Source organism: Gobius niger (genome assembly GCF_951799975.1).
Source record: "Gobius niger genome assembly, chromosome: 17".
In the NCBI taxonomy this organism is placed as follows: domain Eukaryota; kingdom Metazoa; phylum Chordata; class Actinopteri; order Gobiiformes; family Gobiidae; genus Gobius; species Gobius niger.
In genome coordinates this window covers 28,083,432-28,107,024 of record NC_136868.1, presented here as the reverse complement: position 1 = coordinate 28,107,024, position 23,593 = coordinate 28,083,432, and the positions used below count along the sequence as shown (strand labels likewise).

General features: G+C 42.6%; 1 protein-coding gene across 1 annotated transcript; it reads left to right on the top strand.

Moving 5' to 3' along the window:
* The first annotated feature begins 1,528 nt into the window (after positions 1 to 1,528).
* On the top strand, positions 1,529 to 23,261 carry aspm (assembly factor for spindle microtubules). Its single transcript, XM_079575624.1, has 26 exons — positions 1,529 to 1,885; positions 2,271 to 2,414; positions 4,118 to 5,495; positions 6,891 to 6,980; positions 7,059 to 7,148; positions 7,243 to 7,389; positions 7,622 to 7,855; positions 8,668 to 8,735; positions 8,810 to 8,951; positions 9,108 to 9,238; positions 9,509 to 9,684; positions 9,775 to 9,920; positions 10,356 to 10,441; positions 10,518 to 10,730; positions 10,999 to 11,203; positions 12,094 to 12,227; positions 12,339 to 12,467; positions 12,644 to 12,838; positions 13,389 to 18,011; positions 18,342 to 18,491; positions 18,708 to 18,899; positions 19,362 to 19,554; positions 19,840 to 19,994; positions 20,871 to 21,047; positions 22,881 to 23,053; positions 23,138 to 23,261. The coding sequence occupies exons 1-26, from the start codon at positions 1,619 to 1,621 to the stop codon at positions 23,238 to 23,240; spliced, it is 9,741 nt and encodes a 3,246-aa protein (XP_079431750.1). The 5' UTR covers positions 1,529 to 1,618; the 3' UTR covers positions 23,241 to 23,261.
* Positions 23,262 to 23,593: the final 332 nt, after the last annotated feature.

Below are 23,593 nucleotides of genomic sequence, written 5' to 3'. Positions count from 1 at the left end.
ATTCTCCCTGTGCGCAGCTGCCCCTGACACTGTGGACCTGCACTCAGAACAAATACAGCTGGAAGTCGACCACAACCACAGTGTCAGGCCATGATGCTCCCCTGGCCCATGTCAAGAATGGAAATCAGGCTGGAGAATTCTGTCAGAAGTGGGTCGCACTTCATGGGATGGAAATATGAAAAATAAAATGACAGGGATGATGCACTTCGCAGCCCCTTTTCCATATTTTTACAGAGAAAATGTCAACCACGTTTTCTGGAAATTCACTGTCATTATACAAGGTTATGGTTAGTCTAAGGGGTTTTGACTATGAATATTATGAAATACCCTGGGTCCTGTTTTGTAATGACCACAGAAAGCTCCTGACATGTTGTGTTTGCTGTATTGAAATTCACACTCTATACAGCCTACATGTCTTTTACATAAGCTACTAAGAAATGTTGCAGTTCTATCTACCAGATAAGATACTAAAGGGGAAAATAAATCTTTTCTTTCTTTCTTCTTCTTCTTTGTACTACTACTACTGAAAACGTTATTTGTTTTAAACGAGCACATGCAGTTCAATCTTGGTCTTGGAATGAGAGACTCCGCATGAGGTGTAGATTTCTGTGCGCATTCGCGGTGCGCTGCTGCCATCTTGTGGACATTTGTGGTTATTTCTTGCCAGTGAAGTAAGCTCCAAACGTTTCTTTACCGCAGCTTCTCACAGAAGGATCCATTTGTGTGTGTACAGTAGGCTCTTTGAAGAGGTGATGTGATCTGATATGTCTACTTTCTGCATTTTCAATTCAAATGTCACAAACCAAAATAATCATCAAAATACTTCACCCTGCCCCTCTACACAACAGCTCATGGTTTCTTTGTTTCTTTTTTTAATGGACTATTTTACTGAAATAACGTCGCATTTCTCTCAAAAATGTGCCGTGACCCGGATTCGAACCGGGGTTGCTGCGGCCACAACGCAGAGTACTAACCACTATACGATCACGGCGAGCCACCCTCAGGGTGACGTGACACATGAGGCTGTAAGGACAGAAGCTGGCCTCGCTGCAGCCGATGAACTGAACATAGTCGTTATAGACGAGCTGGAATGAATTGGAGCGACATCACTAGTTGAAGAATAGGGAGATTGTTAAAAAAAAAAAAAAAAAAAAAAAGATTAGTATCATGTTTTGTATAAATAAATGTACGTGTGGAAGTGGTTAGACAAAAACATACTGGAGCGTCGTAAATACTGTAATGTAAATGCACAGTGTTATTTTTTTAATCATTTCTTTTTGACTTATTTTGTGCTTGGATTACAAAAAAACCAAAAAACCGCAGTGACTGACGAGCGTCTGCAGGGCGGGGCTTGTGGGGGCAGTTTAAACACGGTCTGGACGCTGATTGGCTGCCGGATCTGTATTCATACGGTTTGGGCGCATCGTGGCCTGTGATTGGTCGGAGCGCGCGTGTCCTCGCCTCTTATTGGATGTCTGTAACATTTCAAACCAGACTCACATTTTACTAACGTTGTGTTGCTGAAGCAGGTCGGTGTCCGCACGGCCGGCGAACTTTGTGGATTTAAACCTTTTTACACTTTATTGAGATGCTTTGACTTTCATCCTAGCCGTTCGTAATGGCCCTCACGGCGCGAAAAGGTCTTTTGGACTTCAGTCCGACGAGGAAACATGAAGCCGACAAGGAGAACGATGTTCCCGTGTTGACTTTAATTCAATTCTCCAAAGCTCCCTTTGTCACTTTTGGGACTGTCAGAACCGGGACATCGAAGTCTGCACTTTTACGGATCGAGAACCCGACAGAGGACGTGGAAGCGGAGGTTGTTGTGGATAAAATCGCTTCAAGTAAAGGCTTCTCTGTGGACCACAACACGTTTACGATTGAGGTAAGCTGCGTTGCAAAGTGAGCAAACCTGAGCATCTGTGCGTTGTCATTACATTGTGTTTGGAGCTGTTTGCTGTCTATGCAGAACACTGTAAGATCAGTGGACTTCAACTATGAAAGACATGTACAATCACACTGCACTTTGTTGCTAATGTGGGGGATATTTCCTGTTGTTCTAGCTAATTGTCATAGTTTGGCTGTTCAGTCTTGTTTGAGTTGTATATGGCCTTCAGTATGGTGAGGGATGTTAGAGAAGATCACAAATATTCAAGTTTTTGTTTTGTTTCGTTTTAAATGATCCCTAAAGCACTTGAAACATGCTTTTAAAAGACCTCCATGTTTGTGCAATCACATTAATAAACTTTTCTGCTGTGTTTTGCTCTCAGGGTGAAGGATCTTTCAGCTTGACAATCACATGGACTCCTACAGAAGAAGGTGGTGTTCGGGAACTCCTTGTATTCAATGCCAATGGGGTTGTCAAGCATCAGGCTGTCCTGCTGGGGCGAGCTGAAGCCCCCAAGAAGAAAAAGGTACAGCGCCACACACTTCATGGGCAATGGGCATCAATTCTTTTTGTTTTTACTTGCAACTATCACATTCTTGGACTGCACAAATATTGTTTATTATAAGGAAGTGCAAATTCCTTTGTTTTCTCAACCACATCAATGTTCCATGTTAGCACAATAGAAATCTACATAGAAATATATATTATTGTGTGATTTAATTGAGAAAAACAGGGCTAATACTTGACACATAATTTGTATTTGGCCATTTTGGAAAACAACATTAATATAACATAACTTGCAATATATTGTGCAGTCCCACGCTATCGTGTACCATGAAGATATTCAATAAAGAAGATGCATGTTTTCTATCTGGTTTTGCCACACTTGAGTCTCCACGCTATGTATTTATGTGGTAATGTAAACAACAAGTATTTAAACATTGTCAATCTCCAAAGGGATAAATATACTTGCTGTGTGCTTTATATGCTTTACTACTGGCTTCATTCTTCAGATAAGGTACTACAACCACAGATAATACAAAAAAGTGACTCTTTGAACAGGAAAATCACAATGTCACTAAGTGATATGGAAGAAAAGAAAAGTGAGATTCGATAACTGTCTTGATTAAAACTAATCACAAAAGTGTGTCCAAAACATCACATGCAACTAAATAAGAAATATCCTAAACATTTGTCCTTTTTAAAAAAAAAAATTGCATTGTGTTTTTGTTTTAAATGTTTTGGCAAAAATGGTCTACATTTGAGTCAGATGGAAGACCTTACCATATGTGGTGTCTTGTGATGTGGATTTTGCGTCGGCTAATATTGCAATAATAATATGGTTATACCTATAATGCTAATACACGATTAGCTACATCATTTTCTTCTCTGGACTCACTATTAAATGGTCATGTTGGAGACTGCCAGAGGGAAAAACAAAGGGAAAAGAACTACTCTTTCGCCCATTTTCCACCACTACTTTTGATAAATATGTTTTTTGAACTAAAAGGTTCAGAGATCAGGAGAGGAGCAAAGTGGTTCAAACATAAATTCAACACTAACCATATTCTAACGTTCGCTACATGCTAACACTAGCTTTGAGTGCTTTGCTGTGTCAAAACATCCAAATGGAACCAGACAGTTTTTGTTTGCATTTATTTGTGTGTGATAAAAATTAGGGCTGGGACAAAATATTGGATCGGACTTGGATTGCAATACTTTTTGCTTCAATACCAAGTATCGATTCTTTATCAAGTATCGCAATACTTTCAATACTTGTGATTGGAGGTATTTTTATCCTGCACTCCTTTGTTTCTCAGTAACAGTTACACAGTACTTTGTTACATTTTGTGTTAATGCACTTTTCAATTTAAACGGTTCAATAAATATCAAAAGACATTACACATTACTTTTTGTCTTTTTATACATTGTAAGGGAAACGTATTACTTATCATAATTACTTACTGTATAGCAATACGTATCGGATCGGCCCTTAAGTATCGTGATACATATCAGATTTTGACAAAAGTGTATCATCTCAGTCCTATTAAATATGATTATAGTCTGCCAGAAAACGGCAAAAATTGGGATTCCCATAACAAGCTTCCTGCCTCTTCAGCTAGGCCACGCCCCCTTGTGTGTCTTGTTGCCGTCCCTATCTATAAATGTCTTCTACCAACTGAAAAACGGTGTATATTGTCTTTAAATGATTACTTTAATCTTTTTCAGAAAAGTCTCTGGGACTCCATCAAAAACAAACCTGTGACGGTGTCCGGACCCAGGGCCAAGAGGGCGGAGCCAACCTTGAAAATGGCGGCCAATAAGACCTTCCAAGTCCCCCGGAAAGCCCATTACAAACGGGTGAAGCCTCGCAGCCCACTGGCCTCTCTCAACCAGGACCGGTTTAACCGAGAGAGCCCCATATCTCCGGAATATTGTCCTCGTGACGACCGGCACTTTTTGGTTTCCGCTGTCCAGGACGACCACCAGGACATGCAGGAAAATTCTCCCCTTGTACGTCGTCTCTCAGATAAGACGACGACTACTCGAAATAGTCAGTGTTTTTTGGTGTTGCCTGAAAACAAAGATCTTACGAAATTGCTAAACAAGACCGTATCGCCTGTTGGCACACCAGACAGGTTAAAGAAAATAATGCCACGTATTGAAACAGTTCAAAGTCCCATAGCCGCGGCAGCCATCAGAACAGAAAACATGTTAAATAAAACCCCTACTATGACCGTAAAAGACGCACTGGCCCTCATTGACTCTGATTTAAGCCCCATAAGCAGCTCCCCTCAAGCAAGTAGCGGCAGCGAATTTTCCGATTCACTGGAGGCATCAAGTGGAAAATTGAACACCAATGCGAATCTGGAAAGCCCTGTTATCAACGAACCCCGGCTGACTTTCCACGTCAGCAAAAAAGTCGCTCCCCAAGACGTCAGAATGTTCACCTCCACCACCGTGACAAAAAGTAAGGCGTCCGTCGAGGCCAATCCCACGAGCGCAAGGAAAATAAAGAAGTCAAGGCGGCGACTTTTGGAGAGGACTTTGGAGTTGACCGACTCCAGCACCCAGTCGGAATCTCGCCCGGGAACGCCCTGCCTTCCGGTTATTGGTGCAGAAATCGAGTGGCAAAACACAAATCTCCAAGATGGGCAAAGCGCAAGGGAAGAGCGAACAGCATCCACCCCTCCTAGATCACCTGCGGCAGTTACTTTTCTTCTGACTTCGCCTCAACCCGGAGATGCTTGCGTCGCTGTAATTCAGAGCTCTTTGCTTGAGGACTCCATTCCCAATGCGTTTACACTGTCAACTGATCCCAAGGACCCAGCTTCGCCAACACCAGCGGTCCCATCAACGCGTGACATCACGGCAATCGTTTCCTCGCACGCCCCGGCCTTCTTGGCGTCTTCGCCGGAGCAGTTTCCCCTTCACGTGGCAGGGAAAGGCAAGAAAAGGAAGAGCGAGGAGTTTTTGAAAGCTGACGGGAAGGTTGAAGAGGCGGCGACATTGGAGCGGGTGAAAAGGAGCAGGGTCACGGCGGTTAAATGTGAACCGAGCAGAGCAGAAAGAAGACCGGCCGTGCCAAGACACCAGCCGAAGCCATGTATGTATTCCTGTGACAATTGGGAATATCTTTGAAATAGTGTTTACGATGACCTTTGAATATGGGTTTCAGGGCCAAACATAACGCGTAATGGGTGTTCTGCTTTGAACTAGGGCTGCAACAGCTAATATATCAGTTGTGACTAATAGACTGTTATGCTTTTGTGAGTGATGGCGGCAGTGTTTTTGAGCCTCATTCCCACAATGCTTGGCAGTCTCTCGGCGACATAATTCGGATCTCGATGCAGTCAGTTTGATCAAAGTTCCACTGGATGGCGCTTGAGATCCATCAGTTGGAGAGAAAAAAACACTTCTTGATTTCAAGTACTTTAACGATACTTGTTTTCCGATACCAATACCTGAACTGTACTTTTTTCGATACTGAAATATTTGGGGGGGAATTGGGGCTAAATTAATTGAAAAAATAGGGGGCATCAATTGGGAAAAAACGGAAACTTTGATCTAAAGATGTAAGGATTTGTTTTTTCGGAACCTGCTTTCGATGCTTTTGATCTTTTTTTTTTTATATATACCGGTAGTACCTAAACCTTCTTTTATTTTATTTTTTATCACACCATACTGGTATCTTTTAACGGTAACCAGCCCTACTGATGTCCAATTATCTTAGTTTATCTAAAAAAAAAAATGACCTAAGACAACACATTTAACCTAAAATGACAAGAGTAAAGACCATTTGGCATATTTCTGTCCTGAATCAGATTTAAATCTGTTAACAGATCTGTAAGGGATATTTCAGGATTTCCGACATAGGGCCTCATTTCCTAGTTATCCAGAGTGGTGTTGATTTCTGGAGATAATAATAAAAAAAGGTCCTTGTATTTGCTCGGCTAGTGCATGTCTATGGTAACTAGTAGCCTGCATTTAAAATCAGGGAGTCCTCCAAACGTTGCCATACACATGGAATTCACAAACTACTGCAGATCACTCCTCCGCCGCTGCGTAGCTTGCAACCAGGAAGCTGATGATGTTCAAATGTAAGTTTTATTTAGCCATTTTGCATTTAAAAGATTATTCAGTCAACACAAACATTTATATGGGTTGTCTGGTGTTATAACTGACTGGCCTCAGGTGCACTGTGCTTGAGTCAGACTGTTTTTAATGCAGGCTACTAGTTACCATAAACATGCACTAGCCTAGCACTAGCCTAGCACCACTAAACGCTTCCAATATAAGGACTGCATGAATTAAAAGAAAAATCTGGATAACAAGGAAATTAGCCCCTATGTCAAAAATCCTGAAATATCCCTTTTAAAAGTGCGTTGCAAAATAACAATTTCACTAGGATGATCACAGACTTATCCACCAGTACAGTAAATCTTATTGGCGATCAAACTTATTGTTCGATTAATTGAAAGATCCTTTTGTCCAATTTCAGTCACAGTCCACTCCGACTCATCTTTGAAAACAGTGAAGCCTGTAGCTCCTGCCAAGAAAAAGCCTCACACCACTAAAGCCAGTACACGCAGTAAGTACTTCTCTGTGTGTGTTTTCTTTTGACCAACTAATACCTATTTTATCATTAACCCCATTGTCATTTTCAAAGGCGCCTCATCTGTGAAGTCTTCTGCTCAAAAATCCAAGATAATCGCCGTTGCTCAGTCCAAACTCACATTTGTAAAGCCAGCTCAAACCGGTAAGGGATGACATTTTGACATTTACTGCAAGCGGCACTCCTCCTAAAGTATTTGCAGTTTTTAAACAAGATGCCTTTTTTTTCTACTGTAAAGCCATACCAAGACACCCGATGCCGTTTGCTGCAAAGAACATGTTCTTTGACGAGAGGTGGATTGAGAAGCAGGAGCGGGGCTTCACCTGGTGGATCAACTACGTCCTCACGCCTGACGACTTTAAAGTCAACACGGAGGTCGCTAAAGGTAAAGATGTCGTTTTGCTGCTCTTTTTTTTTACCACACTTCCTCTCATTACAAACATCTGCATCACCTTCAATCCGACAGCTTTTCCATTTTACACAGTTTGAAAATGTGCAAGAAAAATAACTTATGGTCAAAACAATGCAATTGATCTTCTTGTAGTTGTAATGCATTACGGTGCTTGAGCTTCATGTACATCCCTCAGCGATGTGACCTGATTGCTTTTGTTTTCCAGTGAATGCTCTGTCCCTGGCCATGGGCAGCGAGGTGAGTGTCCCCAAAGCCCCCACCAAAGAGGAGATGTCGTTCAGCACGTACACGGCCCGGAGGAAGCTGAACCGACTGAGGCGTGCTGCCTGTCAGCTCTTCACCTCAGAGCCCATGGTCAAAGCCATCCAGAAGCTGGAGGTGGAGGTGGAGGCCAGGAGGCTGCTGGTGCGCAAAGACCGCCACCTGTGGAAGGACATTGGTACAGCACTGTTCTACATCAACACCTCTGTTTCTTACTGTCTGAAAACGAGCTGGACGGGGCAGTTTAAACTTTTTAAAGCAGTACTAAGTAACGTGTTGCCTTAATAAATCCTTTTCGTAGTCCCTGTGGGGGTAATATAAGTGTTTATGGGATGATTGGAGGGTCTTTCATCTCCCCCTGGTGTCTCTGACCAGAAAACCATGTTTGCAACTTGACTGCCACCGGTCCGGAGAAAGCAATACACACTAATGGAATCACGAAGAAGAAGCTAACATGCTAACGGGCAAAGCTAACAGCGGCTAACGTCACTTTAAACAGTATTTACAGCAAAGTTTGAGTGAAAAAAAATATTTCCATTGTATAATTGGATGTACAGTAACCCTCTCTCCCTTCGCCTTTCCTGTCAGCGTAGTATTTACTCTCCAAGACAATAAGTTAAAAAATCGTAACTTGCTACGACACCTGCAGTTGCGCTTATGGCCTCTAGGGGGAAGAGTTACTTAGTACTGCTTTAATGTCATGAATATATATTCAAATCAATGCACGTTAAATGTCTGCTTAAAATGTTCTGTCGGTACCCCTAAGTTAAGTCTCTTCTGTGCCGCCATAGGCTCAACAAATAAATACAGGGCAAAGATGATTAGGATTCCAGTACATTCTGCACAAGCAGTAATATTCATTTGCGACAGATATTACTGTATTTTGGCTGCATTATTAAAAACTCAAAAGTTTTCTTTAAAACTAGGCTTCAGAGGCTTCATTATATCTAAGTTTCTTTGATTAACCCTCTAATCCACACTTTTTTGCAGGTGAACGGCAAAAAGTCCTCAACTGGCTACTCTCGTACAATCCTCTGTGGTTACGTATTGGATTGGAGGTAAGTTAATTTGGCAGTCTCCATGATAATGATGTCTGTCATATCAATATAAAAAGTATTGATCCTTTATTTAGACCATCTATGGTGAGCTGATTTCTCTGGAAAACAATGGAGACACTTTTGGCCTGGCCATGTTCATCCTCCAGCGACTTCTGTGGAACCCGGACATTGCTGCAGAGCACAGACATCCTAAAGTGCCCAATCTGTACAGAGATGGTGAGTGCAGAGGATCAGGTTTTTCCTTTCTAATTTCAGCCACATGATAATGCTTCAAAACACCATGTGGACATTTGCCTCATGTGCTTGGCTGTGTGACCTTTTTTTTTTTTTTTTTTTTTACTGTGTCTCACATGTTAATTTATCATTTATTAGGCCACGAGGAGGCGCTGTCGCGCTTCACTCTGAAGAAACTGCTGCTGCTAGTTTGTTTCTTGGACAAGGCCAAAGAGTCTCGTCTCATCGAGCATGACCCTTGTTTGTTCTGCATGGACGCAGAGTTCAAGGTAATTCTGTACAATAGTCCATTTAAATAACACATTATATCTGAATATTCAGTTTTAGTCTGCATGGGCAGCGTGTGTTTTGAAATGATGTATCAAAAGCTTAGAAACACAAAAGCTTTGTGCTTGACCCAAACAGAGTGAAGGAAAATTGTTCTCATTGATAATTCCCTTTGGAAATATTGTTATGCTGTTACGAATGCAACGCATCTATCTGTGACTTTGCAGCCCAAAAGAAAACTAAGCTAAACTATCCTTGTTCTGCTCTGGCAGATGAGTAAAGACCTGCTCCTGGCCTTCTCCAGAGACTTCCTCAGTGGGGAGGGCATCCTCCCCAGACACCTTGGCTACCTGGGCCTCCCTGTGTCCCACCAGCAGAAACCTCTGGACGAGTTCAACTTTGCTGTCAAGAACTTGGCTGTTGACTTGAAGTGTGGTGTTCGTCTTGTGTAAGTGGGATTTAACCACGCCTTTTCCTGAGTTGGACTTTGGTTGAACATCACAAACAAACTGATGCTCTGCACCAATCTTTGTTTTAGGCGTGTGATGGAGCTGCTGGTCCAGGACTGGAGTCTGTCAGTGAAGCTGCGTCTGCCGGCCATCAGCCGCCTGCAGAAGGTTCACAACGTGGACATCGCTCTGCAGGTGCTCAAGAAGAAGAGTGTCGACCTCAAGGATGAGCATGGTATGAAAATTAAATGTTCGCAATAAAGAAATTGCTACGGCTGCAGTTGATTGCAAAACCTACTTTTCCTCATGGTGTTGACTTCTATGTGACTCGAGTCTTTAGCAGTTCATATATTCTTCTCATAATTGTTGCGCTCTACACTGAACTGAAGCTTAAACATCCATTGAGGAAGAAAAGAAAAAAGTAATTTGTATCAAAGGGCCATTAGATAGACTATTGCATCTTTTTTGTTCTTTTTAAGGACTAGAAAAGGTGCTTTGTGCTGTGAGGTTGTTATTCAAAGTCAAATTCAACTGTCTATGTGATTACACTACTTGAGCCTGTTCAGTATTAATCAGTTTGGTGGTGAAAGATGCTTAAAAGGTGCTTGTATTGAATTTTGTTGAAAGTTGTTCATACCTCCTTGAACTAATCCTACTTTGTCCTTAACAGGCTCTGTGATTGACTCCAGGGACATCGTGGATGGACATCGAGAGAAGACTCTCTCCCTCCTGTGGAAAATCATGTTTGCCTTTCATGTACGAACACTTACACTTACACTTAATCGTTGTAACATTTGTATCAGTTGTTTTAGTCTTAATGTTTCTCCTGAAGGTGGAGGTCATACTGAATGAGGATCAGCTAAAGGAGGAGATCGGCTTCTTGAGGAAAACCCTCAGGACCAAGCGACGCCTGGCCTACCTGAGGACGGACCGCGGGCTCCAACCAAGTCCTGCCAAAGACAAGGCTTCTTTTGAGCACAGCAGCCCCAGAATTCAACTGCTCATGGACTGGGTGCGGGCGGTGTGTGACTTCTACAGCATAAAGGTAAGGTGCATGTGTTAGGATCATTTTAGAGACCAGGTACTTGGCAAATAATAGATATTTATGATCTGGCAGTACATGCACGTAGACAATGCACACTCTTGAACGAGAAAGTATGGCTAAAGGAAATGTTTACTATTTAGTTTTAGATAGACACCGCTTTCGAAACAACATTATTCATAAAAATCCATGATATTTTGTTATTTGGGATAATACGCAGTCATTTCATCAGATTATCTGATGTCATTTGTGTGTCTTTCTGTCTGCTCAGGTGGAGAACTTCACCGTGTCCTTCTCAGATGGTCGTGTGCTGTGCTACCTAATCCACCACTACCACCCCAGTCTGGTGCCTGGGAAGGCCATCAGTCAGAGCACCACCCAGACGGTGGAGAGCTCCCCCCGGGGCCGCCTCCAGCTCGACTGCTCCGCCTCAGACTCGGACTGCTCCTTTGACTCCGTCCCCTCAGGCACCAGTGGTACTGAACCTATTGCACTGCATGCTTTGGAAACAAATTCTCCCTGAATCTGGTTTTAAACCAGTCAGTTTGAGGCAATCACTCGGAGCCTTGTCACTCTTCTCACTTCTGCTTCACTAGTAGCTGTCTGCGCAGTTTCTCAACCCTTTTTGAGTTTTTACAATATTTTAAACATGCTTTCATGGACATGAAACAGGAGTCGCACGATTCCAAAAGTGGTTAATCTCAGTGTTCATTCTGACATCTTTTAATTCAGTTTTAGTTTTAGTCTTTTGATGCAAATGTGATTTAGCTTCAGTCAAGATTTAGTCAAATAATTTTCTCCAATTTGAGTCTAGTTTTAGTCGACTAAAATAGCATGTAAATTTAGTTGACTACCTCTGATTAATTTAGTCAACTTTGCTTTTAGAATATTTATTATGATCACATTTAATTAGTGTCCTCTGTTTCTTCTCCCACATGAACAAACCACAGAACTCTTCATTTGACAGTGGATTTAAATGATATGGGGCTCTTTGAAACTGTCATTTGGATTATTTTATTATTTATTATCTGTTTTATTTTGTCATGTTTTAGTCAACTGGACATCTGGACATTTTTGTTGGTTTTAGTCTCACTAACAACTTTTTCATTTATTTTAGTCCAATTTTAGTCAGCAAAAAAGACCATGATCTAATCAGTAAGATGGATGGGAAGATTTATCCAGTGCTAATTTCTAATTTTAGTCAAAAGGGACTGAGACTGTGTTGTTACAGATGTCTTTGCATAGAATAGAAATGAGCTAGTCTTGGCTGACCGGGATTGGAAAGTTATGTCTTGTTATGAAGAATTTCTCAGCCTGGAGAATGTTTTGAATACTTGAAAATCTCAACTTTTTTTTCTGTTCTTAGATTCACCATTTAAGGAACTGCTGGATAATGAGAAAAGCAATTTCCGACTGGTCAACCGTGCCGTGGCGTTTCTGGGTGGAGTTCCTGCCATGATCAATGCAGCGGACATGTCCAACACCATTCCCAATGAGAAGGTAGGGCTGTATTGTCAAAGCTTTTTTTAGGGCCATAAGTCACGCACATCTCTATAGTATGTATTTGAAATTGAATTGCAATCCTTAGCCAACCTGTCTTGTATATTTTAGATTGTGATGTCCTACTTGTCCTTCCTGTGTACTCGCCTCCTGGACCTGCGGAACGAGACCAGAGCTGCTCGGGTGATACAAGCCGCGTGGAGGAAATACAGACTGACCAAAGATCTGCAACTTTACCAGGTTTGCACTTGACTCTGGAGCCTCACTGTTATCTATACACAATTTTGGATGTATGGCTAATTTTGAATATATTTCATTGCTGAAAGGACAAAAAAAAAAAAGATTTAAAATAATACCGATAATTCTAGTGTATTTTTCTGACTCCATATTAACTCTTTTTTTCTTTTTTTTTACAGGAGAGAAACGCAGCTGCTTTAAAGATCCAGTCTTTAGTCCGAAGGTTCCTCCAGCGTCGCAGAGTTGTGAGGCAGAGGCATGCGGCTGTTGTGATCCAGAAAGTGTGGAGGGGCTATCTGCTCCGAAAAGAGCTCAAGTGCCAACAAGAGGCTCGTCTTGGGCTCCTACGCACTAAAGCAGCAACTGCTATTCAGGTAAGGCACTGCAGTATATCCCAATGTAATGGGTGGGTTTTGACAAGTGGATCAAGTCATTGGAGAAAAACATGGTCTGTCCATTTTAAAACAACAGTATTGTGCAAGGCAGACTTTTGAGAGCCTTTTTGCCACGTTACAATGTGCTTCTATAATCTAAAACATACCTGGAGTTTTTTCCAGCGGCAAAAGCATCTTTGAATAATCTCTCTATTTACCCCAGTTCCTTTGGCTAGTCTTAGCTTAAAGAAGCTGGTCTCGTTTCCCCTCCCCCTCTTTGGGTGGGAGGAGCTTATAGTGAATAGGAATAGGTCAGAAAATGTGCATTTTGTGTTGGCCATTTTAGCTTAATATGGCATTTTCTACAGTGATAGGTTTTTTGCAGGCAAATGGCACAACCTTAATGCCCTGTCTTTGCTACCACACATAGGTTAATCAGCCTCATAACATATTTTTTCCAAGAGGAATGTATAAGTCTTATTTACAGTTTTATGAACGATTGTGCATAATGCAGCTATAGAATTTACTGAATGTCTTTTTGTCCATACAGGCTCACTGGAGGATGTATTGCGCCACGAAGTCTTACCAACGTCTGCGATATTACTCCATTGTTATCCAGGCTCAGTGGAGGATGAGGAGGGCAGAGTATATGTACAGAAGAACTCTTTGGGCAGTTTCTGTCATTCAAATGCATACCAGAGCTTGGGCTACAGCCAAGAGGGAACGTGAGTGCTTCTTATCTCTCCGGTCTGCAGCGATGAAGATCCAACGAGGCTACAGATGTTGGAAAGCCCAAAAAACCGAGAAAGAGAACTGTGCTGCTCGAGTAATACAAGCTGCTTTCCGGAAATGGAACAAGAAGAAAATATCGGAGAAACTCGCTGCAGCTGTAAAGATTCAAGCTTGGTATAGGAAGCAACGCTGTCTTCACCTATACAGAAACATCAGAAGAAGCGCAATGCTAATACAAGCTCAGTACAGAGGTTATGTTCAAAGACAAGGCTTCCAGATACTCAAACTCCAGCACTACTCCGCTACAGTCCTTCAAAGCGCGTTTCGAGGCTACCTTGTAAGAAAACGAATGACAAAAATGACCGTAGCAGTGGTTGTCATCCAGCAACACTTGAGAGCTACGCTACAAAGAAACACCGACCGACAGGAGTTTTTGAGAACAAGAAGCGCAGCCATGACTTTACAATTGGCGTATCGTAAAAGACTGGCTCGTGGTTTGTTGAAAATCCAACACAAGGCTGCGACGTTGATGCAAGCAGTCTATCGACGATATGCTGCCCAGAAACGCTATCATCTCATGCGGAAAGCCACCCTTTTGATTCAACAACGATACAGAGCTACATGTATCGCGAAAAGATCAAGAGATGAATACCTTGCTCTCAGAAATGCAACATTGAAGATTCAAGCCATCTGGAGAGGAAGAGTGGTCAGGAGGACATTGGAAAAGCAGAACCATTGTGCCACAATTATACAAGCCTGGTTTCGCCGACTTATTGCGCAGAGACAATACAAGTTGACAAAGTCATCAGTTCAAGTCATTCAGCAACATTTCAGAGCTTACAAGGCCAGGAAGGCTACGAGGAAAGCATTTTTGAACATGCGCGCCGCAACAGTTGCCTTGCAAGCTGCATTCCGAGGCATGGTAGTTCGAAAGGACCTCAATAGAAAGCGCAAAGCAGTCACCGTCCTTCAATCTTACGTGAGAATGGCTTTGCAACGAAAACGCTATCATTTGCTACAAAGCGCAGCCATCGTCATCCAAAGTCGATACAGGGCTTTGGTGGTTAGTCGCAAACAACAGCGCAAATTTAGACATATAAAGGAAGCCACGCTAAGAATTCAAGCTGTTTATAGAGGATATTCGGTGAGGAGAGATCTTAAACGACACCACACGGCTGCCACAGTGATACAAGCTAATTTTAGAATGTACCAGATGAGAATGGCCTACCTTGCGACAAAATGTGCTGCTGTTATTCTTCAAGAGCGATACAGAGCCAAACGATTAAGGGACCAACAAGTCCAGATGTTTAGATCAATGAGATCTGCCACTTTAACTCTACAAGCAGCATATCGAGGTTACAAGACAAGAAAACGTGTTCAGGAAATGCAAAAGGCTGCTGTTGTGATACAGAGGGCATTCCTTACCCATCGGGCAAGAAATCAGTTCATAATCTTGAAAAGCGCTGCTATTGTTTGCCAAAGATGGTACAGAGCTCTAACGGTGGCAAGAAAACAGCATAGTGACTATTTGGCAAAGCGCAAGGCTGTCCATCGCCTGCAAGCGGCATGTAGAGGCCATTTGGTCAGAAAAGAGTTGCGTAAAAAGCGCACAGCAGCGATCGTAATTCAGTCTCAATTCCGCAAGCACCAGGCACAAACAAGCTACAAAAAGCTCACATGGGCTGCTAAGGTTTTGCAAAAACGTTTCAGGGCTAAGCAAAAAATGACAGTGGAGATGCAAGCTTTTCAAGTCAAGAGAAACGCAGCTGTCGTCTTACAAGCTGCTTTCCGAGGTATGCGAGCAAGGCAACTTCAGCAAAAACAAAATGAAGCTGTAGTTGTGGTTCAGAGAGCTTTCAAAACCTACTGCCAGCATAAACGGTATCTTGCGCTTAAACTGGCCACCGTTATCATCCAGCAGAGGTATAGAGCTTATGTTGCAGCAAGGAAGGAAAGGGCTCTGTATTTGAAACTGAGAAATTCAGCAGTGGTTCTCCAGGCTGCCTACAGAGGGCATCAAGTCAGAAAGGAGGTGGCACATTGGCACCAGGCTGCTACTGTTATCCAATCTGCTTTTAGGAAACGCAAGGAGAGAGTGAGATATCAGGCCATGCGACTGTCGGCCATCATCATCCAACGATACTACCGCTCCTGGTTGCTTAAGGAACAACAGCGAGCAAATTTCATGAAAGTGAGGAAGTCGGCTATTGTCCTTCAAGCAGCTTTTAGGGGTTATCAAGCACGAAAGACGATTGCCAAAATGCACAGAGCATCTACCATCATTCAGGCCAACTTCAGGAGGCACAGGCAACAGAGAGTCTTCAAGAAACAACTCTGGGCGGCTTGTGTCTTGCAAAAACGATTCAGAGCTCAAAAACAAATGATGTTGGAAGTTCGATGTTATCAAAGGCAAAAGTTTGCAGCCATTGTTCTGCAAGCTGCATATCGAGGAATGAAAGCAAGGCATAATTTGAAGAAGATGCACCAAGCTGCTAGTGTTTTGCAGAGAGCCTACAAAGCCTACTGTCAAAGAAAGCGGTATTTGACTCTAAAAGCTTCAGTCGTGATTGTTCAGAGAAGATATCGCGCAACGGTGGAGGCCAAAAGGCAACGTGAACTGTTTGAAAAGATGCGAAAGGCTGCTGTGAGCATCCAAGCTGCCTACAGAGGGTATCAAGCCAGAAAGGAGGTGGCACACTGGCATCAAGCTGCTACGGTTATCCAATCTGCTTTTAGGAAACACAGACATCAAGTTTCATATCAGGCCACGCGTCTGTCAGCCATTATCATCCAAAGACACTACCGCGCTTGGCTCCAACAGAGCAGAGAGCGAAGCCAATTTGTGAAGTTAAGGCATTCCACTGTTGTGATCCAGGCAATCTTTAGAGGTCAGTGTGTCCGAAAAGAAATAGCAAAGATGCACAACGCTGCCACGGTAATCCAGAAAAGCTTCAAAATGCATAAGCAGCGAACTGACTTTAGACGACAACGTTGGGCAGCAGTAGTCTTCCAGGAGAGGTTTAGAGCGCAAAAACGAATGCAGCAAGATCTGCAATGTTATCAACTACAAAGAAAAGCAGCCATTGTCCTGCAGGCTGCCTACCAAGGAATGAAATCCAGGCAACATATCAGGCAAATGCATTGTGCTGCTTGCATTATCCAAAGACGGTATAGAGCACACCGTGAGCACCAGCGATACCTAGCTCTGAAGCACTCAGCATTGATAATCCAGCGGAAATATCGGGCAACTGCAGCGGCAAAGAAACAGATGGGATGTTTCCAACAAATGCAAAAAGCTGTGGTTCTTTTGCAAGCAGTTTTCAGAGGGCATCAAGTCCGGAAAGAATTTGGAAAAAGGCATAAAGCTGCTACGGTTATCCAGAGTGCGTTTAGGAGGCACCGTGACGAATGCCAGTACAAGGCTTTACAATTAGCAGCCATCATTATCCAGAGGCGCTATAGGGCTTTGGTGATTCAGAAGCAGCAAAGGGTAGAGTTTCTCCAAAGCAGGCAGTGTGCCATTGTTCTCCAAGCTGCCTTCAGGGGTTACAGAGTCCGCCAGAGGTTATCCAAAATGCACAGAGCAGCTACTGTAATTCAAGCAAATTTCAGAATGCGCAAGCAGGAGACGGTCTTCAAAAAGCAGCGCTGGGCGGCCTGTGTGTTACAGCAAAGATTTAGGGGACAAAAGCAGATGAAAGCTGAAGTACAACATTATCTGAAGCAAAAAGAAGCTGTCGTTGTGCTACAAGCGGCATATCGAGGAATGAAGGCAAGGAAAAATGTCAGAAGGATGCACCAAGCTGCTAGTGTTATGCAGAGAGCCTACAACACCTACTGTCAAAGAAAGCAGTATTTGGCTGTTAAAGCGTCAGCTGTGGCTGTTCAGAGAAGGTATCGTGCAACCGTGACAGCCAAGAAGCAAAATGAACAGTTCAGGAAGATGCGAAAGGCTGCTGTGAGCATCCAGGCTGCCTACAGAGGACATCAAGTCAGAAAGGAGATGGCACATCGGCATCAAGCTGCCACTGTCATCCAGTCTGCTTTTAGACAACACAGACACGAAGTTGCATTCCAGGCCATGCGTCTGTCGGCCATCATCATCCAAAGACACTACCGTTCTTGGCTACTACAAAGACAGGAGCGAGCCAGGTTCCTCAAGGTCAAACATTCCACCGTTGTTCTTCAGGCTGCCTTTAGAGGTGTGCAAATCAGGAGAAGGCTTACCTGCCAAACTGGCGCAGCCGTTGCCATTCAGTCTCATTGGAGGGGCTTTGTCCAGAGACGGCAATTCCTTAAGAAGAAAGATGCCGTTCTGAAGATGCAGCGTCGGATTCGGGCAGCGCAGCTAGGCAAGACACAACGGGAGGATTACAACCGACGGAGGCGATCTGCTCTCACTCTTCAGAGGCACTGGAGGATCTGGATCACCAGGAAACGGGTACGATGTGAATGATATTTTAGCAGTGTTATTATCTACTGTTTATAAAATTTGCTCATCGTGATGCTAGTTTATACCACCTTAGCTACCTTTTGCAATGAAGGTTATGGGAGAAATACAAAACTATTGTACTTTTACAATATTGTAGGAGAGGACCCCAAACGCCGCTTTTTAGATCAAAGTATGCCTGCCACAAAACAAACTTGTCTACTCCTGCTCTCTCTAATATTTTATAAACTGTTCTCACTATTGCTTTTAGAGATGAAATATGAGTCAAGCTTTGGCAACTTACACATCTTAACCCATTGGTGTGTTGCTTAATGGTTTCAGGAGTTGGAGGCAGCTCAAGCAAACAGAAGAGTCCGTTTTTCTGCTGCAATCTTCCATCATCTCCATGCAATAAAGATCCAGCGAGCTCTGAGGGTCCACTGGGCACTGCTCTCTGCTAAAAAACAGATCAACTCGGTTATCACCATCCAGGTAGGTTTTCACATGCTGTGCATAATTTCAGAATCTTTCATTATGTAGCTGGCTTTTTCTAAAATTGAAAACAGCAAGTTCATTGTTATCCTTATTTCAAATACTTATGTTAAATTTCTTTTAGTGAAGAAGGTGCAGCCTCCGAGTCTGAGTCAGTTTAGTACAGTATGTTCTACCACCACTGCCTAAATACATGCTTTATTTTCTCCCTGCCAGCGTTGGGTGAGAGCCTGGTATCAGAAGAGACGTTATCAGGAGCACCGCAGGAAGGTGGCCGTGGTCCAGAGGGCGGTCAGGCGCTGGTTAGACCGTCGCCAAAGAGCTGCTTGTATCATCCAACAAGCCGTGCGCAAGTTTCTCCTCCTCAGGCACCAAAAGAAGACTCAACAGGGCATTATCAAAGCACAGGTACACAATAATTGTGTCCGATTTATTTGGTGTTTACCAAAATGTTTGAAGATTGAAGTAAACTTGCTCAAAACTTGATTTGGTGCACAAAAAGTATACAACTAGATTTGACTTAATCCTAATACTACAAAAAACACATTTAATAACGAGGGAAGAGCAGGCAAATTTCTCATTAATTTTGGTCCCTTTAAAAAGGGGGAGGCTCACATACAAACGGTTGTAATTCCTACACCGTTCATCTGATTTGGATGTAAATACTGTCAAATTAAAGTTGAAGCTGTTTGCAGTTTAAGCACATCTTGGTTGTTTCATTTGAATTCGATTGTGGGGGTTTATAGAGCCAAAAAGATAAGAATTGTGTCGATGTCCCAATATATACTGTATATGGACCTGACTGTTTTTTGTATTGTACTATAATTTTGCATTCCACTTATTAAAGCTGTGCTCTTGCCGTCCACCCAGGCTCTTTGGAGAGGGCACCGATCGCGACGCCTTAACGACAATGCCAAAGTGGTGAAGCTGAGGCAGCGGCTGCGAAAAGTGACGGCGAGTGTGAGAGAGGAGGACAAACTGTCCAACAAAACGACGAGTGCTCTGGAATACCTCCTCCGATACAAACACTTCTCAGACATACTAGAAGCCCTGAAAAACCTGGGTAAGGATGCTTCGGAACTTCTTATGTGGTATCACAATTTTCCACACCAGTCACTTCCCACATTGAAACAGGCATTACTACATCTACATAAAACGGTGTCAATACAAGCGTTCATTATGTATAATCTACTGTAAAGGGCACAAAAAGGGCAAGTTTTCTCACATGACCATTTTTAGACTTCTTTTAATAGGTGGTTGTATCTCTTGAGTGCACTCACATATTTCAAACTTATCTTGGGGCGATACTTCCATCTCATGATAGTTCCATCTGCCTGTGTGTTTTTAGAGACGGCCACCAGGCTGTCCCCCGAGTGCTGCGAGCGGCTGGTGGAGAGTGGAGCCACGACCACCATCTTTACCCTGATCCGCAGCTGCAACAGGAGCATCCCCTGTATGGAGGTCGTCACTTTCTCCATCCAGATCCTCCTCAATTTGTCGAAGGTAAAAACCCAACATCCACAGTCAGAAAATGCACTTACCCCACTTACCTGTGTTCAAGACCGTCTGTCGCTGCTTTAAAGAGATTTGATCATTTTTGAAAAAGGCTTTTACGCAGCAGCTAATTGTTCTCGGCTCCCAAAGTCTGCAGCACATCTGTTACAGCCTCCATTTTGAATGTTTTGGTTCGATGATTCACAGCATTGTACATTTGTTGCATTCAACCTAAACACCCATTTCCCCCACGCATATTATTGAGTTATATAGTGAGACATACAATTGCAGAGGTGTCCGATTATTTTTAAAGCAAGAAAGAAGCATTTTTTTTATTTTTTATATCAGATTTAGTTCATTGACTTCCCTTTTTTAATTTGACTATTCATGAATAAATCCCAACATTGTGTAACTTTAATGGTGTAACATTAAGCCACCTACACTTAATTGGAAATGGGAAGAAAAAGAAATGGGGAAGTGAAAGTGTAGAAAGGGCTGCCGTTCAGGAAACACTGCGCCGGCCTGTGTGTGGTCAGCTTAAATCAGACGTGTGATCAGCGCAACAATTGTGGAAAGGGAAAAATAATAATATTTGTGTATTGGAGACAAATATGTAATACTGAACCAAAGCGTTTGTTTCATCACATGCTTTAACCCCTTACCCGCCGCCCTTTTTCTTCAGTTCAGCTTTACCCAAATCTAAAATGTCACACCCTATTGGCCAGTGTAATGCCTCATTTGAAAGCTAAGACCTACCAAACTGATCAAAGCTTTTTCCTCACGTTGTCGTCATATTTTTGTCACTTTTTCATCACTTTTAGTCGCCTGTTTTGCTGCTTTTCTTATAAAGGGCCATTTCAAAGCGTTGTGTCTTTTGTTTTCCAGTACAACAAGACCATTGAGGCGGTGTACAGCGTGGACAGCTCAGTGGAGACTCTGCTGGACCTGCTGCAGAGGTACAGGGAGAAGGCCGGAGACAAAGTGGCAGAAAAGGGAGGCAGCATCTTCACCAAGGCCTGCTTCCTCCTGGCTCTGCTACTCCAGGACAAGCACCGCGCTGTGGTACGAAAACCTGAGCATCACTCAGAAGTCATGCTCTGTTGCTTTCCACATTTTGGCGACTGTGGATCATCTTCCTCCCAATTATTAACCTCTTACCCCCTGCTGACTGGAGCGTACAGCCTATAGGCCAGTGTAACGCCTCATTTTGTACATTTAGTTAGTTTTTTTCCATCGTTTTTTTTAAATAACTTTGTGGGATTTGTTTTCCTGCTTTTTTATTGCGTTATTGTTGCTTACCCGGCAAGTTTTCGCTGCTGTTTTGATGCTTTTTAAAGAAGCTTTTATTCGGGTCATGCCAAAGCGAAGAAAATGTGCTCTGTGCAGGTGGGAGGTTAAAGTGATATTCTGGAAGTCTAAATGTTTTAGACATTTTATAAAAATCGACCACCTGGCATTTTGATGTAAAGTAATAATATATTTTCATATTTATATTAAGTCCCTCCTTCCCGGATCACAGCAACTAATCAGTCTAGTATCCTCCCGCGTTGACCAATGAGATGAACTTTTCCTGTGAACCAGCCTGTCAGGTCCAATCACGAGGGGAGGAGCTTGATCGTTTAGTTTTGAAAAATGTTCCTGCACTCCTCATTTTGCAAACTAAGGAGGGCTTTGTGGTTAAACAGGAGGAATTTGACTTCACACTCTCCTCTCTTTGCAAACGTACAGACTATCACTTTAAGGGATTAGCAACAACACGCACAAAAGTGAAAGATTACTGGTCAACAGTCACTGATGATGTATGTGAATGCTTCACTGGAGGGCACTTGAAATGTGAAACTAATGGTGCCATTTTTAGTTTTATTTTGTGTTAGTCACGATTTGAATGAACTTGCCTTACTTTACAACAAAAAAGTCAGGTATCCCGGCTTTGATTTTGTTTTTAGTGGCAAAACTTCCATTTTTACCTTTTTTATTGAGTGATAGAAGTAGAATTTGAATCGGAGACATTTATTTTGGGGGTGGCATGAAACGTGCATATAATTGAATGTGCAAGAGGGATTGTGAGAGCTCCCCCTCCCCCCATTTGTTACCTGACCTAACCAGTCTGGGGAAGTTTATTGTTGATGTAGTCACTCATTCTGTTCACCACTTTCTCTTCGACACGGATCACGTGACCTCTTAACCCCCACCATAACCAAACATATTTTCTCCAGCTTTATCCAAATCTAAACCTCAGCCTTATCTAAGCTTCTTCCTTGATTTGGTTATCACGTTGTAGTCGTTTTTTCCCCCCAAATTATTTCAATGTTTTTGTCACATTTTCATTGTTGTTTGCCACATTTTTGTTGCATTTTCATAGCTTTTTTGTCGTGTTTTTTGCCACATTTTTATCACATTTTGGCCATTTATTTTGTTTATTTTTGAAGTGTAATGTAACCAAAAACAACAATCATAATGAGGAAGACGCTTACTGTTGTAGGTGTTATCTTTCAAATGAGGCGTTACCCTGGCCTATGTAGGCTGTAAACTCCAGTCAAAAAGCTTTTAGATTTGGGTAAAGCTGGAACTGGAAAAAAATGTGCTTGGTTAAAAGGTGCAGGCCACTGTTTTTCCACACTGAGATATGTTCTTACCTGAGCTTAGACGAGTTGATGCGTACCTGTCTGGTCTTTGTGCCCGTGGAAGAGCGTGGTAGCTTCAAACTTCAACCCCGTTTGCTATAGGAGTATACTGGGAGAGGCTAAATGCTAACAACAACTTTGGTCTTTTTGCGTGACTGAGGGCACCTCTTTAAGGTGGGGGTTAAGAGTTTTTTTTATGACTTGAAGCTAGCCTGAATACCACTTCCACTCCCCAATGTGTGATCATACATGTGGTGATTGTTGCTTTCAGGAGGTGATGAAAATGCCTAAAGCCATCGAGCGACTCCAGAGCATTTACCGCCTCACAGCCCGCAAGCACAAGATGGACGCCGAGAGAACGGTGGTCAAGCAAAAGATGAACGCATCGTTAAACGGGAGCTTTTTCATCCAAGCAACGCCCCGCAAAACTCGCCCCGCGCCAAAGTGAGTGTACAGGCAGCGTCATGAGTTTCACAGAGAAACAGTGAGTGTGGAGCAGGCTGACGTTTTGTTCTTTTTCTTTTGCAGGTTTGTCCCAGACTGGGTTCTAAGAAAAGACAAGCTAAAAGACATTGTGGATCCACTGAGAGCCATACAAATGGTGGCGGAGACAATATCAATTGTTTTGTAAATAATCTTGTCAACGATCCGCTTTGTTTTTATTAATCCCTGTGTACAGAATAAAATAAGTTCTGTTTTTCTTAAATCTATAGTTAAATTATTTAAACTGCAGAGGCATGACTGGAATACGACTCGCTTAAGCACTTTTCTGCTTATTCTGCAACATACAGATTATTATTTTGATTTTAAGCAGAATGTTTTATTTATGATGGATTTTTGCCAATCAAAATAGTAGAATTTAGGGCATTGGCTTCCTCAAAAAGAATAGAACCTGGCACTTGACTAGAATTAAGCAGCTGCAAATTATTATCATTCAAAACAATTAAAAAATATAATGCTGATTAAGAAATACACATAACATAG

Coding starts and splice junctions, on each gene's coding strand:
- aspm (XM_079575624.1), top strand. CDS start 1,619: ATGGCCCTCACGGCGCGAAAAGGTCTTTTGGACTTCAGTCCGACGAGG. Junction 6,981..7,058: donor CACTAAAGCCAGTACACGCA/GTAAGTACTTCT, acceptor TCATTTTCAAAG/GCGCCTCATCTGTGAAGTCT. Junction 8,952..9,107: donor GCCCAATCTGTACAGAGATG/GTGAGTGCAGAG, acceptor ATCATTTATTAG/GCCACGAGGAGGCGCTGTCG.